General features: G+C 41.4%; 1 protein-coding gene across 1 annotated transcript; it reads left to right on the top strand.

Moving 5' to 3' along the window:
• Nucleotides 1-2,793: 2,793 nt before the first annotated feature.
• On the top strand, nucleotides 2,794-5,683 carry LOC128862548 (neurochondrin homolog). The gene has a single exon (XM_054101243.1). The coding sequence runs from the start codon at nucleotides 3,120-3,122 to the stop codon at nucleotides 5,289-5,291; it is 2,172 nt and encodes a 723-aa protein (XP_053957218.1). The 5' UTR covers nucleotides 2,794-3,119; the 3' UTR covers nucleotides 5,292-5,683.
• The last annotated feature ends 9,666 nt before the right edge of the window (nucleotides 5,684-15,349 follow it).

Raw genomic sequence — 15,349 nt, 5'->3', positions numbered from 1 at the left:
AAAAATTTTAAATAAAATTCTAAATAAATGTAAGTTCTTAAAAAAATTATATTTCGAGCAAAGTGTAAAAAAATATTACCGCGATTGTCCGCTTCCACTTGTTGGCGCCACTGATACAATGTGTAACTCTGTGGTTTTCTTTGTTTTTGCTTGTTTTAGCAACAACAATGCAAATAATGCGCTGACTATTGGGCAGGAGTAAGGATAGAAAGGATAAAGTTTGGGGTTGAGGAATGAGATTGTTTTGTTTTTTTTTAGAAACAGGGAAAGTAGGTAATTTTTGAAAAGTGCGATGACCGTGCTTTACGTGGGATTCGAATCCACAACCTCTGGGATGGCAGGCTAGTTCACTTACGCTAGACTACCGAGGCCGCTTTCCGCTGTTTCTTAAAACCAACAAAATTTTTTCGTTTGATTTCCATATTAAAATCATAAAGTAAGTGTCGTCATCATTATTGGTGTGACGGTCGGGGGTGAACCTTGGCCTACCTCAATAACTTCGACCAAGAAACTCAATCCTTTGCAGGCATCCTCTAGTTTTTCAGTCCAAAAATGCTACAAAACAGCTACACAGATCCACAATAGTTCTGGCAATTTCGTTTGGGTCCATCTTTAGAACATGTCCAGCTCACTTAAGGCGCTGAGGCTTCATGTAGCCGGCGATTTGGAAGTCATCTACTTCAGTTAGGCATACGCCGTTATAGGCGATAGTGGACGTGATCCAACCGCACCGGTCCAAAAATGCGGCGCAGAGCTTTTTGCTCAAATATGTTAAGCTCTTCTTCATCCGCCTTTCGCATGTCCTAGGTTTCAGAAGCATATGTAAGTAACGCAAAGCTTAATGTCTTATAGAGTTTCAGCTTCATACACTTAAAAAGAAACGAAGAACAAAGAGCTGTATAGTGAATAGAAGACCACGTTTCCCGATTGGAGCCTTCCACTCACTTCTCACTGGGCGATGCCACCACCACAAAAATGTAACTGCCGATTAATATGGCAGATCTAAATTTATTTGGAATTTTTTCAGTGCACAAAACATTTTTTTTTACTGAGTTCTCCTGTTTTAGAAAATACTTTTCAAAACTGCTGTAACTCCTGTTAGTTCTTTGAAAGAGTAAAGTCCTTTAAAAAATTAAATAGATGAGCAAATGAAAAACTGAGTATGCCAGTAGGTAACGCATATAAGATCTATCATCCTCATGCATTTGAAATTTGCATTGGATAGCAAAAAAAGGTTTATTCCTATCCCACGACGTAATATAACAATTTTTTGAACCTTCAATTTACAAAAAATCCTTTTCTTCTTACTTTGGTGTTAAACGAAATTCTTAGAAACAAATTCCCATCTTTGATCACACATTTTTTTATTGTATTTTATTTTTTTTTTTTCAATATATTTTCAGGCATAACTTTCTCCAATGAATTATGACCCAGCTTCAAATTAAAAGCAAATATGAATTCAAAACAGGTGAAAATATCTTTCCACGTAGGCTAATAAAGCCTATTTTAGTTGAAATCGATTATTATTAATATGAGGAGATTTAGCACTACGGCCTAAAAGATCTATTGAGCCGCGTTATTCTGGGATTCAGAGTGTTTCTCTGAACCCAACTTCCTCAGTAAAATTTATTGTTTGTCCTATTTATCGAGTTTTATTTTCTCCTCTAGTAAAATATGTTCACCCAAGTGTTTGTGCAGGGCGGTTTGACCTGCCTCCCTACAGAAGCTGCAAGTTCCATTAGAGCATATTCCCAGGTTAGGAAACTGATGATGCAATCTACAACATCCTGTTAGAATTTTCGTGATGATTCTAAAACTATTCCTATTTTATTTCATACAATCTTTAAATCCATTTAGGCTTAAGCAACGCATCATTGATTTTGATTGCGTTCAATCCGGTAGATTATCCAAGTACGATTTTCTTTGCCTTTCCTCTGCTTCCTGTATAACAGAAGAGAAGTTACCCTTTCCTAGGCCACAAAGTGGTTCGGAGCCTATAAATGGGAAGGTCGCCCCTTTCCTGGCTGGTTGAAATCAATACTGCAAAAAGTTCTTGCAGATGTGATGTTTTTTCCTGTAAGATGCATTTACCCCAATCACATAACTGTACCTGAATATATACGCATATATACATACATATATAATTTCGACATATATGTATATGTGTATGCAAATATATTCAACGCAGATAGGAGGCAGAAAAGTAGAAAATTTCCAAAATGTAAATAGAAAACATGAAAAACAAATTTAAACAAAAACCAGCCGCTAAATATAAACATCGACTCATGTGGAGAGGAACTGTTGAAAGAATAGAGAGAGTGAGCGAATCCGAATGGCCGCACGGCTGGCATATACGTATGTATGTGCATACAAAGATACTTCGGCCATATGCGCTTTCCGCGTTTGCCGGGCGATGATGCCATTGCCTTTGCTCCACACGCGGAGACACTTTCTTCCCGATCCATTTAGAATTTGCATTTGAATTTGATTTAAATTCGAAATTTTGTTTTCTTGTTGCGCGAGCTAATCGGTTTGCTGCTACGTATACACACATATATACATACACACATATATATATAAGTGTTGTTAAAAATAAAAAATGTGTAGGTATTGAGTGGCGAAATGCAACAAAAACAACAACAGTCGCCATGGAAGGAAGAAGTCGAGATTTACTCGATGGCATAACGCCGACATCCAGAACAAGGTGACGATGGAGGTGACGTGTGAGCCGAGGAAGATGATTTTGGTTGGTTACAGCACAAACGGGCCGTGGTCGATCATAGCCAGAACGTTTCATATGGATCAGTTGGTGAGAGTGCGTCGGCCCGAACGGAACAACGAAAAATCAAAATTTTCGCAACGGGAAACTCGTGTGTGAAAGTGAAAATAGACGCTATAAATATACTATAGATGTACATACAGACATACATATAGCGCACATCCCAGTTATACATACAAAATAATTTTATTAAATTTCGTGTTATCGCGTCTGTATGCGGAATTGACAGTGAAAGCGTCTAGCAGCCAACGCCCAGAAAAAGTGCGAAAACTCTCCAACGATAGTTAAGAAAAACTTTAAGAAGTTCAACAAAAAATTTGTACGTTAACACATTTTTGAAATGGCTGACATACCGGAAGCTGTAAAGAAATGTGCGGCCATGTTGAAGGGCACAAAAAGTGAAACCGAAAAGTTTGCTGCCCTCTTCATGGTGACGAAGCTGGTGAAAGGCAAGGACTGCACAGCAGCCGCTAAAAAGTTGCTCTTCGAGGCCATCGGCTTCAATTTTCTCAAGAAGCTGCTCAATGGCAAAAATCTGCCCGACGATTGCCCACCCCTCGTCTACAAGAGTGTTGCGCTCTCGATTCTCACCTGTTTCTGCCAAGAAGAGGAGCTGGCCACACACAAGGATATGATCGAAGCCATACCCACTTTGCTTGAGATCGTCGAAACTGCCGACGATGATGACTACGATGATAATTTGATCGTGGTAAGCGAGTCGTATAGTTGCCTAAAGAGCATTGCCACCTATGAGCCTGGACAGCAGGCGCTACTCACCATTGGCGCCATACCAAAAATGTCGCAAATCTATTCGGCACAGAGTTTTCAAACCGATGAGGCATTGCATTTGATCGTATTGTTGGTAACCAAGTTCGGTTCCGCCTCCTGGTCTGATGATCCGAAGCCCTTCCATGCGCTCGTCCAGCGCATAGCGCTCGATATGGAAACCGAAAACAGCGAACGCAAATACGAGCTGTGTACTATACTTTCGTCCATACTGATCACATGTCGGCGTGAGGTGATCGTAAACTCTCTGGAGGGCGAAATCTGGCCCGAGAGTATTTTCAAGGCTGTTGGCGACATATTGAAGGCCAAAATTGGCCCAAAACAACGAGAGCCAGCTTTGCATTTGATTGCGACCACCCTCCAAGTGCTTGGCATCCAATGGGCTTTTATGGACGATCAGAAGCAGCTCTTCCTCTCTATTCTTCAGTTGGCCGCCATAGAGGTGCGTATGCAAATGGATGAGAAAAAACTGGAGACTACGTTTAAGCGCGCTGATCTGATCACCTGCTGTTTCGTTATACTCGAGCTGTGCATTGAGCATATGGCCAGCGATCAGATTGACATGGAGCCCAAGGAGAAGCAGACCACGTACACAGCGCTGAAAGGTGCCTTTAATCAGGTTTTGGCCGTATTGACACGCGTCTCACAAGACAAGATCAAGGACAGTGGTAACCCACGCGACAAAGCCTTCATTTGCGCCATTGTGCGCATTCTCTCCGCTTGGCTGGCGCAAGAAACGACTGCTATGCGTCCGGCTATCTACAAGATCTTGCCATTCATGTTCAAGGTATGCAACGAGTCATTCCACGAACTGAAGGTTTGGCGCAGCGGAACGCGCGAAGACGAGCCACCCGTTGATGTTCTGCGTGTCATGCTACCGGCGCTATGCCACTTGGCTGTGGAGGATGACGCACGTAAAGTGCTCTTTACCACCAAGCAAGACGAAGTACTATTGGAGCAAATCGAGTTCTACTTCAGCATTGCTCATTACAAACGTCCACCAATACCACGCGCCGAGCGCCTAAAGCGCATGAACGAACCAGATCCAGTGCCGACACCGAAACAGATGGAAGAGATGAAGGATGCACGTGCGGCCATCGTCTCATTGTGCAACATTTTAATGAACTTGACTGTGTTGGAACCGAAATTGGCCGAAGACTCACCACTATTTGCCAACGTACTTAAGTTTGTTGTTGAGAATCTGCCTGAGCTGAAGGACACACCCGACAATCTCGTCATGCACGGACATCTTGCCGTGCTCGGCTTACTGCTACTGAAACAACAATCCAAACGCGTCAAGCAGAACGATTTCTCTTTCTGTCGCTACATACAAGCAACAATTCGTTTCCTCTGGGATGCCTACAATATCGACGAGTCCAATGATCCCACCGCGTTGGTGGTGTCTATCGCTTACAAAGAACACTGGATGGAAATTTCGGAATTATGGTTCCTCGGTATGCAGACCATTAGCGGTGTGCTGGCACTAGTGCCTTGGCTTTCCGAGTTTGCCATTGAGTCGGGCTGGGCTGAGGGCATCGTACAAACCTTGAAGAAGGTCAAAATCGGTACGCTGCCGCCCAATGTAAAGTCTGCCTATGAGGACTTCCTTTCGCAATTGGTAGAAGTGAACCCGTCAGTGGTGGCCGTGTTGAAGAAGGCAGACGCACTGCGTGTTTGCCGCAATCACCGAATGATGGACTTGGGCAAGAAACTTTTCGGCGATTAGATGAAATCAATGACAGTTGATGCATATTGTAGCATCCAGACATTTTGTTTAACCTTAATCAAATGAACTGGAGTTTGTAGGGTTGAGAATTTGCAACACAGAATAAATTTAGTATAAGTAAAACGAAGAACTTGAGATAATGAAACTTTTTGCTTAGTATAAGAAAAAGAAAAAATTTGCTTTTGACAATGGCTTTTCGAATGTCATAAGAACTTTTTTGTGTATTTTTGAATTTTGTATTGCATGAACTGAATTTGTATTCACTGGTTTTTATATACATATGTACGTCTAATTTAAGCGAAAATACGACTTTGTAAGGAGAAGAAATTAAGAGAGCAAAGGAACAAAAAAAAATAAATAAAATGATACATTAATAAATTAATTGTCACGCAGCTGTTTTTCGTTTTTCCTATCTTTATATATAATACATATATACATAAATATACACATGTGTAGGTATATTTTTTGCTGTTGAAAGTGCCAACATTCAGATATTTACGTATATTCTTCTTCAACGGTTGTGTTTGTATATAGTGTATAAATATATTTATAAAGTTTACTCTGGACACCTCGTTTCTCAATGTTATATTTCATGCATACATATATAGATATGTATTTGTGTATAAACGCGCATACACTTTCTATCGAACATGAATTCTTCGGCTCACACCCACGCGCCATTTGCCTCGCTTTGTCGGCTGTAGAAGTGACAGAAACCTAAAGCTGCTTGCATTAAGCTGATTGCACCGCCACTACTGTAAATATATCTACATACGCGCACATACAAATGTATGAAAATTTTCAATGGGAATATTTTTCTTATGCGAACATTTCGTAGTTCATTTGTATATTTATTTTTTTTAGTGAGTACGCGTTTTATTTTTATTCGAACAGAAATACGGTATTATATGTTTTCTTTGGCGTATTACATAGATTACGGTAAGCGGTATTTTTTGGATGTGTAGGACTCATTTTGGCAGAGTAGGCTTGTGAGCGATTACCATATTTTCCCCCATTCGATAGTCACTGTTGCTTTTAGGCATCAAATCGTAGAAAAATGGTTCAATCAGTGTTCGGCTTTAAACAATTAATTTTTCAAACGATTTGTTACTCTTAAAGAAGAAGAAGAAAGAGGAGAGGTTAGAGTCACACTTCCTTTTGTCATCACTTTGGGCCACAATCTGATTCCGGTGAGCATAAAAGTTAGATTTTTCAACAAAATAGAAAAAAGTACTAACAATATGAGCACCAAACACGAAGTATTTGAGAAACATTTGATATTAAAATATTTTTGAATATGGTTGCCACCTTTCAAAAAAAGTTAAAACTAAAACAAATCAAATCAAATCAAATATTACAAAATAGGAACCAAATAGGGTTTTAATTTTTTTATTCCGAAATTCCGGGATCCCGATATTTTTTAGGTTCCATAAATCCCGCCTTGTAGTAATCCCAGTATTAAAAATAGCCCGAAATCCCTGTATCAAAATTTCCCGCTTATATTGGCGCCCATATATGGATATAAAACTTTAAAAAGGTGAACCAAGACGCACCGAGAGAATGGTAACTCCTAAAATACTCAGGCTAGAACCATACAACCATACGCCTGCGTTGGCTAGGGCATGTCGTGCGTATTGATGAAGAAGCTCCAGCAAAGAAGGTGTTCGAGGGCGAGGTCCAAGGGAGCCGACGCAGAGGAAGACCATTGCTTCGGTGGAAAGACCAGGTGGAGGAAACCCTTTGCTCGCTTGGTGTACAGAACTGGAGAAGGCGCGCACGGAGCAGAGGCGCCTGAAGAGAGCTAGTGGGGTCGGCCGTAACTCGGTAACGGGTTGTTATGGCCACCTAAGTAAGAACCATACAAAGCAACCGGTCCAGATGAGATATTCCCAGCCATGCTTTGGAACACTCGAGAAACAGCGATTCCTTGGCTGGTGGTCTTTTTCAGAAAAAACCGTATGCTAGGGCATATTCCAAAAAGCTGGAGGAGGGTTAAGGGGATTTTTATCCCCAAAACGGTGATTTTTATCCCCCTTACCAAATTCAGCCGAAAGGGATTTAAAGTAGTGGCGTACGCGGACGACATAGTGCTTATAGTTTCAGGAATGTTTCCAACCACAATCAGTGAGATTATGGAAGAAGCTCTGATATTACTCAGCAATTGCGCCTCGGACTGTGGTTTAAGTGTAAACCCGGGAAAAACTGAACTGATGCTATTCACCAAGAAAACCAAGGTGCCAAACTTTAATCTCCCAAAACTAAACGGCGTCAGCCTCCCGCTAACCAAACAGGCAAAATACCTAGTTGTGATTCTAGACCCCAAACTCAGCTGGAAGTCCAACGTAGACTACAGGGTAAAGAAAGAGCATAGGGCACTTTACACGTGTAAGAGAATGTTGGGTAAAAATGGGGTCTCCAACCAAAACTATCCAATTGGTCCAACACAGCCATTGTGCGACCAATACTAACATATGCGGCACTAGTTTGGTGGAAGCAACTAACTACATGTATTACAACAAAAAACACATGGCCGTTATACAAAATCCAAAGGACGAATATCCTGTTAGGATGTTCTCGACCAAACATCTCACGCATCACCGCAATCCTTACATGCCATTGGAAAGTAGGGGAGCATGCAGCCAAACTCAACCTCCTCTTCAATCCCATCTGCAGAAGTTGTCAAGCGGAAGGGGTGAAGGAGAATCTTTTCCACTACTTATGTGAATGTCCAGAGCTAGTTAGGGCACGACTTCGCTCCTTTGGTAAGCCTTTCTTACAGCAAATTAAGGAAATCTCAGACATCGAGATAAAGAATTTGCTGTTATACTTGGACCTCACTAAATGTATCTGACTTGGACACAAAAAAAAACAAAGACATCATCACACAAGGCGGTGCTAGTAAAATGGTGCTGGTCACTAATTAGGATTATTTCAGTGGAAATATTCAACCACTTCAACAACAACAACAGGCTAGGTTAGGTTAGGTTGTAATGGTTGCCCAGAGAGTAGGGCCCACTTGGACATTTTGTCATCCCCAGGATATCCCTCGAACGCCTCCTATCCAAACGTGGCCAGAAGGACTTCGCGACCCTACACGTTCGTGTACTTGCCCAGCGTTGGCTGAGTTGGTGCATAGCCCATCCTTCCAGGAGTAGAGCGCAGGTTGTCAAGGGGATCCCGATCCTCTCCTTTCGCGGACACATTGCCTCACAGGTCCCCTGTCTGCCCAGCTCGTCGGCTTCGCAGTTTCCTGCAATGTCACTGTGACCAGGTACACCAAATTATCTTTATGTCGAAGAATTCTGATGCAATCGAGAGTGAGACCAGGCATTGCCTGACCAGCTTCGAATGCACCATAATAGAGCCTAGAGCCCTAATGGCCGCTTAGCTATCGGAGTAAATATTTACCTTCTTAACAGTTATTACGCAAGTAAGTAGCCAGTCAGCTGCTTCTTTAATTGCGGCCACCTCTGCTTGGAACACACTGCAGTGATCCGGTAGCCTGAATTTGAGTTTGATGGGGAGCTCTTTGCAGAATACTCCTCCTCCAACCCTACCATCCAGCTTCGAGCCATCCGTGAACAGGTTAACTAGGCCCTGTCCCCAGGTGTTGCCCCCGCTCCACTCCTCCCTTGGTGGAATATGGGTGGAGAAAGTTCCGCTTGGACTTAGCGAAGGCACACACTGGTCCGTCGACGAGGGGATGAACTCAAAGTTTCTGAGGATGCTTGAGTGCCCATATGTGAGGTTGAGCTTATAGCCCAAGCCCCTCAGTCTAATTGCGGTACGAGCAGCGGCAATTCTGCCTGCGATGTCTATAGGTACCACATTTAACATTACATTAAGCGCCAGAGTAGGAGTAGTTCGAAGCGCCCCACTGATTCCAATGAGTGCAGACCTCTGGACTCTCTCTAGCTTTTTAACTGATGTCGTCCTCTCCAGTGAGTTCCACCAGACAGTGACTCCATATAACAAAATTGGCTTTATTATGGTATTGTAGAGCCAGAATACAACTCTGGGTGAGAGACCCCACCTTTTGCCAATTACAAAATGGGCAAGGGGTCTTGTACCCATGCAAGGCGATTGTTGCCGTCCTTACTCTCTCCTCAATGTTGGGCTTCCACGTCAGCTTGCTGTCAAGGATTAGACCTAGGTACTTCACCTTAGCAGAAAGCACCAGCGGAGCGCCGCCCATCGAGGGGAGTTGAGCTCTGGGTATTTTATATTTCCTCGTGAAAAGGACGAGCTCCGTCTTAAGAGGATTCACCGATAAGCCACAATCTGCTGCCCATCGAACAACTACGTTCAGATATCCCTGCATTAAATCGTACAGGGTATCTATAAACTTTCCTCTAACAATTAATGCCACATCATCCGCGTAGGCAATCACCCTACAGCCCCTCTTCACCAGCTCCTCCAGCAAGTCATTGATAACAATGATCCAGAGGAATGGTGAGAGAACCCCGCCTTGCGACGTACCTCTGCTCACCTGCCGGCGGAGAGAGACGCCGCCCCACTCTGCCACGACCGTTCTGTCGCTGAGCATTCTGTAGATAAACCTGGAAAGGTCGGCTCCGACCCCCAGCCTACCCAGAGCTTTAGTGATTGCCTCCGGGAGAACGTTATTAAAAGCGCCCTCAATGTCGAGGAAGGCGCCAACTGCGAGTTCTTTCTGATATAGAGATTCCTCAATATCTTTAACAATTGTGTGCAGAGCAGATTCCACTGATCTGCCTTTACAGTAAGCATGTTGGGTATGCGACAAACGCCCCGAGGAATCCCGCTTCTTATGTGTAGGTCAATCAACCTCTCAAGGGTTTTCAGCAAGAAAGATGAGAGACTGATTGGCCTAAAATCCTTAGGGGAGACATGTGAGCTCTTGCCAGCCTTGGGTATGAACACAACCCTCACAGCCCTCCAAGATCCCGGTATATAGCCCCTGGCTATGCAGCTCGCATAGATGGGGCTCAGCCAGCGGCATGACACCACTACAGATTTCTGCAGTTGGGCAGGAATGATGCCATCAGGACCAGGTGACTTGAAGAGCCCGAAGGAGCCAATGGCCCAGGCCAAGCGGTGCTCATCCAGCCTCGGTTCTGAAGACAGATTGGTGTACTTCCCAGGCTGGTGCTGCTAGATACCGGATTCGTTGGAAAATGAGCGTCGAGAAGCATTTTTAGTGATTCCTCGCCGCTCATCGCCCAACGCCCCGATTCATTCCTCAGGTATCCCAAGGGAGCCGAGCTCCTCGTGAGTATTCGTCTGAATCTTGAAGACTCATGACAGCCCTCCACGCTTCCACAGAAGTTCCCCCAAGAGTCCCTCTTGGCCTTCCTAATTTCGGACTTGTAGATTCCAAGTCCTACTTTATACAGTTCCCATCCATCCAACATTCCATCCAACAGGCTAAAAAGCCCACTGTATTCGAAGCTCTGGAGTAGGAGTAAAAGGTTTGATAGTCATGGATCCTGCAGAAACGGAGGTTCTGGTCCCTATGAGGTAACCGCTGGTCCACAGTTGGCCAATTTATCGGTAATTTCATTTCCTCTTTACATATATAGTTTACTATTTGACAGTCCTAGTTGACAACTAAAAAAATGGAGATATTGCTTTAAGTAATTTGTTATAGGAGAACCAACTAATATCATAAAAATTTATTCTTTAAATAATATTTTCCTTAAATATTTGCTATCAAGAAATTGTAACATTTTTGAGCACTGATATCAAGTCCCATATTTTCTCCACAGTGTGGCCAACATCGAACTGTTAACCGACTCACTGCCATTTTGATAGAATCAGCTGATTTCCTGACGTAACAGGGGATGTGTTTCCACTTTTTCTCTTTTACTCGGGCCTTTGAAAATCTCATCTAATCTTACATTGGAGAGAGGGGGGGTCTCGGCAAATATCACGCGATTTTTTTTCTGATTGAAACAAAAAAATTGTACATGCTTAAGATTTAATCTCAAGCGTAATCGTAGTATGATTAAGATCATTCACTAATTCGTTCGAAAGAAAATAATTTCATTCATACTTCGACGTTATACATTACTACTGTCAAACCACCATATCTGTTTTATACCAAATAGCTCAATTTAATCTGAATTTGCGGTACAGTGTAGCCCGTCGGTTGTTTTCGCGCCACTATGAGCCGAACGCCCTATCACTCAGGTTGACGTTTGACAATTCCGGACTTTAAAGAACATGACGGAAAAAAATTTGCTCCATTTCTATTACGCGTACCGATTCAACCGCTGATTGCCTTCATTAGCACGCCTATTGATCTCTATTGCCCAAGTATACGTGATGATTTAGAGAAAATATGCTGCAGTACATGCGGTATTTACTTCGCATCTATCACAAGAGCTGCAGAGCACAGGAGAGCAGCTCACATTGCACCAGCTAAACAAGCGCGGAACATACGCAAAGTGCGACCCTCACGGATTGTCACAAGACGAGCTAATGAGTTACTGTGCGCAAGCGTCAACGGCTTAGAGTGGCTAGATTAGAACGAAGTTGAAGGAGCACATGATTTTACTGAAAATCATATGGACATGTTGGTCCCAATAGTCTCTCTTGAAACCGCGCATGATTCTCCATGGACTGAATTAGAGTAGATATTCTTTTTTTAATCGCAGTAGTTACGATTTAAGTCTTCTATTGTTAAATTTTTATTACACTTATAACTCTCAGCAATATTGATTACTAGTCTTAACTAGTCGTAAATAAAAGCACGAAGCAAATTTTTTTCCTTTTTACAATAACAATCCAACGCGTTTACATAAGAAACCCACATTTTGAAAAATCTCACGTGAGATTGGGGGATGGGGGAGGGGGTTGAATAAAATCTCACGACATCTCACCAGGGGGGGAGGGAGGTTCAGAAAATTGAAAAAAACACCTCACGTAATTTATGGACGCCCCCTTACAGCAGGTTTCATTGTAGCCATAGAAACATTATTTACGATGTGCGTTTGCTCACTGAAGGGGCTGGAAACCAACTAGAAGTTGAACCGTGAAACCATTCTTAAGGATGTGGCATATTTTTCGTATAATTCTGAATTAAGCTAAATTGTCATATTTGGAGTTAAAAAAAAATCTCACGGCACTCAGGACCCATCAAAAAAGGCCATCTTGGTTTATTTGTATACCGAAGTAATCGAGTACTTTTCCCAATATGGAAAATATAGCCAATGTTTCTGCCAGTGGTGCGCATTTCAGGATGATTCACAACTTTTTTGTTTCTCACATCTACGCCAATCGTAGTTAATTTTAATTGAGCATTTAGCGAGAACATTCTATATTTCAGTCATTCAGCGCGTCGGCCAATTTATTGGAAGGGTCTTTTGGTGAACGAATCATGTCAAATATGGGCCTCTCAATTTGTCAGCTGATTCAAATAATTTATTGTACAGGACTATCTTTTGTACTGGTCTAGACCAATAAACAAACTACAATCGACAACTTTGAAGGCAACGTTTTAGGCGTTATTAGCGAGAGCTGGAAAATTATTGTACTAACCAGATGCTCAAATTTATTTGGGAACAGTATGAGCTGCTTTTTCAATTTCCTGTTAATGTGAGCGGTACGAAAAAGGCAGTCCATTTTAACGAGGCGAAAACTTCTATTTAATTCATATTTTCAATATCCCATTCAATATGTTTTTAATTCACGATATCTATTCGCAAAAAAACAACAAATTAAACTGTCAAAATTTGCAGTTTAAAAACAAATCATGTGGGTCGGTCCTATTTCTTCGTGTAAACAAATAGGAGGTAGTTGTAGTGGACTTAGTTGAGAAGCACCAAGGAGTCCAAATCGCAGCATATTTTGTTCAAATACCCACAATGAAAAACTTGAAACTTGTCAAACAGCTCTTTTGACTTTACAAGCTAATGAGATGGCGCTGTTGTTAAGAAAAATATCATTCGGCGCATGAACTGCCTGTTAACATTCTCGCCGACCCACACATCACAGACGGTCAAGTAGCTGTCAGTCAAAGAGCGAATTGTGAAAGCAGCCCTAAATGCTGTGAAAACTAATAAAGCTAAAATATTGGTCATGGCATTGAATTTATTTTATCCGTTCTAAACAAATCTGTGCAAAAATATTTTTGTCAAAATGAATAAACTCGCGCAACGTTCAAACTGAACAGCATTTTGTAAATAAATTTGTGTGTCATAGTCGTCGTCGAATTTATCTGATGATAACCAATATCTGCCTAATTATTATACTGCTCGAGTATGTATGTATGTATTTATGTGATATAGTATGTACATACATATGTAAGTGTATTGAAACGCCCTAAATTTAAAATAATGACAAGAAATTTAGTCGCAAATAGCAAAAGTATACGTAGGTTGTTATTTATATATTTTGGGAACATAAAAGAAAAAAGGAACAAAACATAAACAAATATTTTTCAAATATTTTCAAATATTATTAATGAAATTTCTTTACGCTTGAACCCATTCGTAGCATATTTGCACAGCTACGTATTGAAGCGCATAACTCCAAGAAAGACATCGCACAGCGTTCTCCACGCAATTTATTGCTGATGGGCTATACTCCTAACTGAAATGAGTAGTTTGATACCAAACTGAAGCAAGGTGATCGATCACTCATTAATTTGAACAGCCAATTAAGCATTTATTGGCGCCGATGTGCGAGAGCTCGCAATGCAATGCTGAATAATAATTCTGGGTTATGTTAGGCTACTATGGTTATCACTCTCCATAGATGTGTAGAGGAGGAACGCTTAGGCCAGGAGACCCATTGTGCTAATTCCCAGTGGAGATTACTGCTGATTCCAAGTCTACTACACATCCATAAAAAAATAGAGTTTAGACAGCAATATCGCATTCTGGCAATAGCGGGGCAGCGGCAGAGGTAGTGTGCAACGCTCTACATTCGTTGCTGCAGCTATCACAGAAGTCATTTGAGGAAAAGCATGCCTTTTTATCGGCTCTAATAATTGGCCATTGGGAAAAATTACACGTCCTCCGCTGGAGCGACTAATTTTGCGCCACCTTGTATATACAAATGTACGGTTGTGTGCAGATAATTAGCAACACGCTATTTTGACCACTTTAGACAGCTTTTCTTTTATTGACTAAAGGTAATAAGCACTCCTTTAAATACGGAAATTTTCGTTTTAAAAACTCAAGTAATGATATTTCATTAGTTAATCAGTACAAATAAAAGAAATTAGTGATAAAAACATTAATATTTAGTAAGCCCATCCTTTGCTTTGATACAAGCAGCAATCCTCTAGGGCAAGCTGCGTACAAATTTTGTACATTCGGCTATACTTATGGCGCTCCACTCATGCATTAAAGTATTTTGTAGGTTGTTTAATTTTGTTATTTTGTTTTTTGTTTTTATGTTGTTATTTTTTTAAATGTCTTAACCTAAGCCTCACTCGAATTTCGGCTCATCAGGCTGCAGAACACTCGACCAATTATCCTCCGTAAAATGTTAGTTTCGGAGAGTGCATTCTAAACGCTTTTTCCAATTTTTTTCTGAAAGCCACTGCTTCTTTGTGGCTTTGCTCCATTTTAAACCTGCTTCCAGAAACCTTTTTCTAACTATTCAAACACTAATCAATTTTCCAATTTTCTCCGACAGGGCAACTGCAATGCCAAAAGAAGACTTTTACGATCCTTTAGAAACTCGCATATAAGTTCTCGGTCTTCCCGTACACTAATGAGGCGTTGTCTTCCACTTTTGGATTTATTATGGTGGGATTCTTTCTCTAGAAACACATTCAACTGGCAATCTCAACCTGAGATTTCCCTTCCTCACTTCAAACTTGGATTCTCACTCTTTTGTTGTAACAAATTTGATTTTTTTTTAACATTTCCACAAAAAAAATTATTTATATCCGCTTGATAGTTTTGCACTAAAGATTATTCACACATTGGCTACCAAATTTAAAATGACAAAATATTTTAAGTATAAAAATTCTAGTGCTACATTTCCAAAAAGCAGCGGTCACATTTGAAATTACTTATAATGGGTGGTTCAGTTTCAAGGGCCGGTGTTGATTTTGAAGCTTT

Source organism: Anastrepha ludens, chromosome 2 (assembly GCF_028408465.1).
Source record: "Anastrepha ludens isolate Willacy chromosome 2, idAnaLude1.1, whole genome shotgun sequence".
Taxonomy (NCBI): Eukaryota; Metazoa; Arthropoda; class Insecta; order Diptera; family Tephritidae; genus Anastrepha; species Anastrepha ludens.
Note: the sequence above shows the minus strand (reverse complement) of the source record. Positions and strands in the feature narration are given on the sequence as shown.

What these genes read in the sequence shown, in the direction of transcription:
- LOC128862548 (XM_054101243.1), top strand. Translation starts at nt 3,120, where the DNA reads ATGGCTGACATACCGGAAGCTGTAAAGAAATGTGCGGCCATGTTGAAG.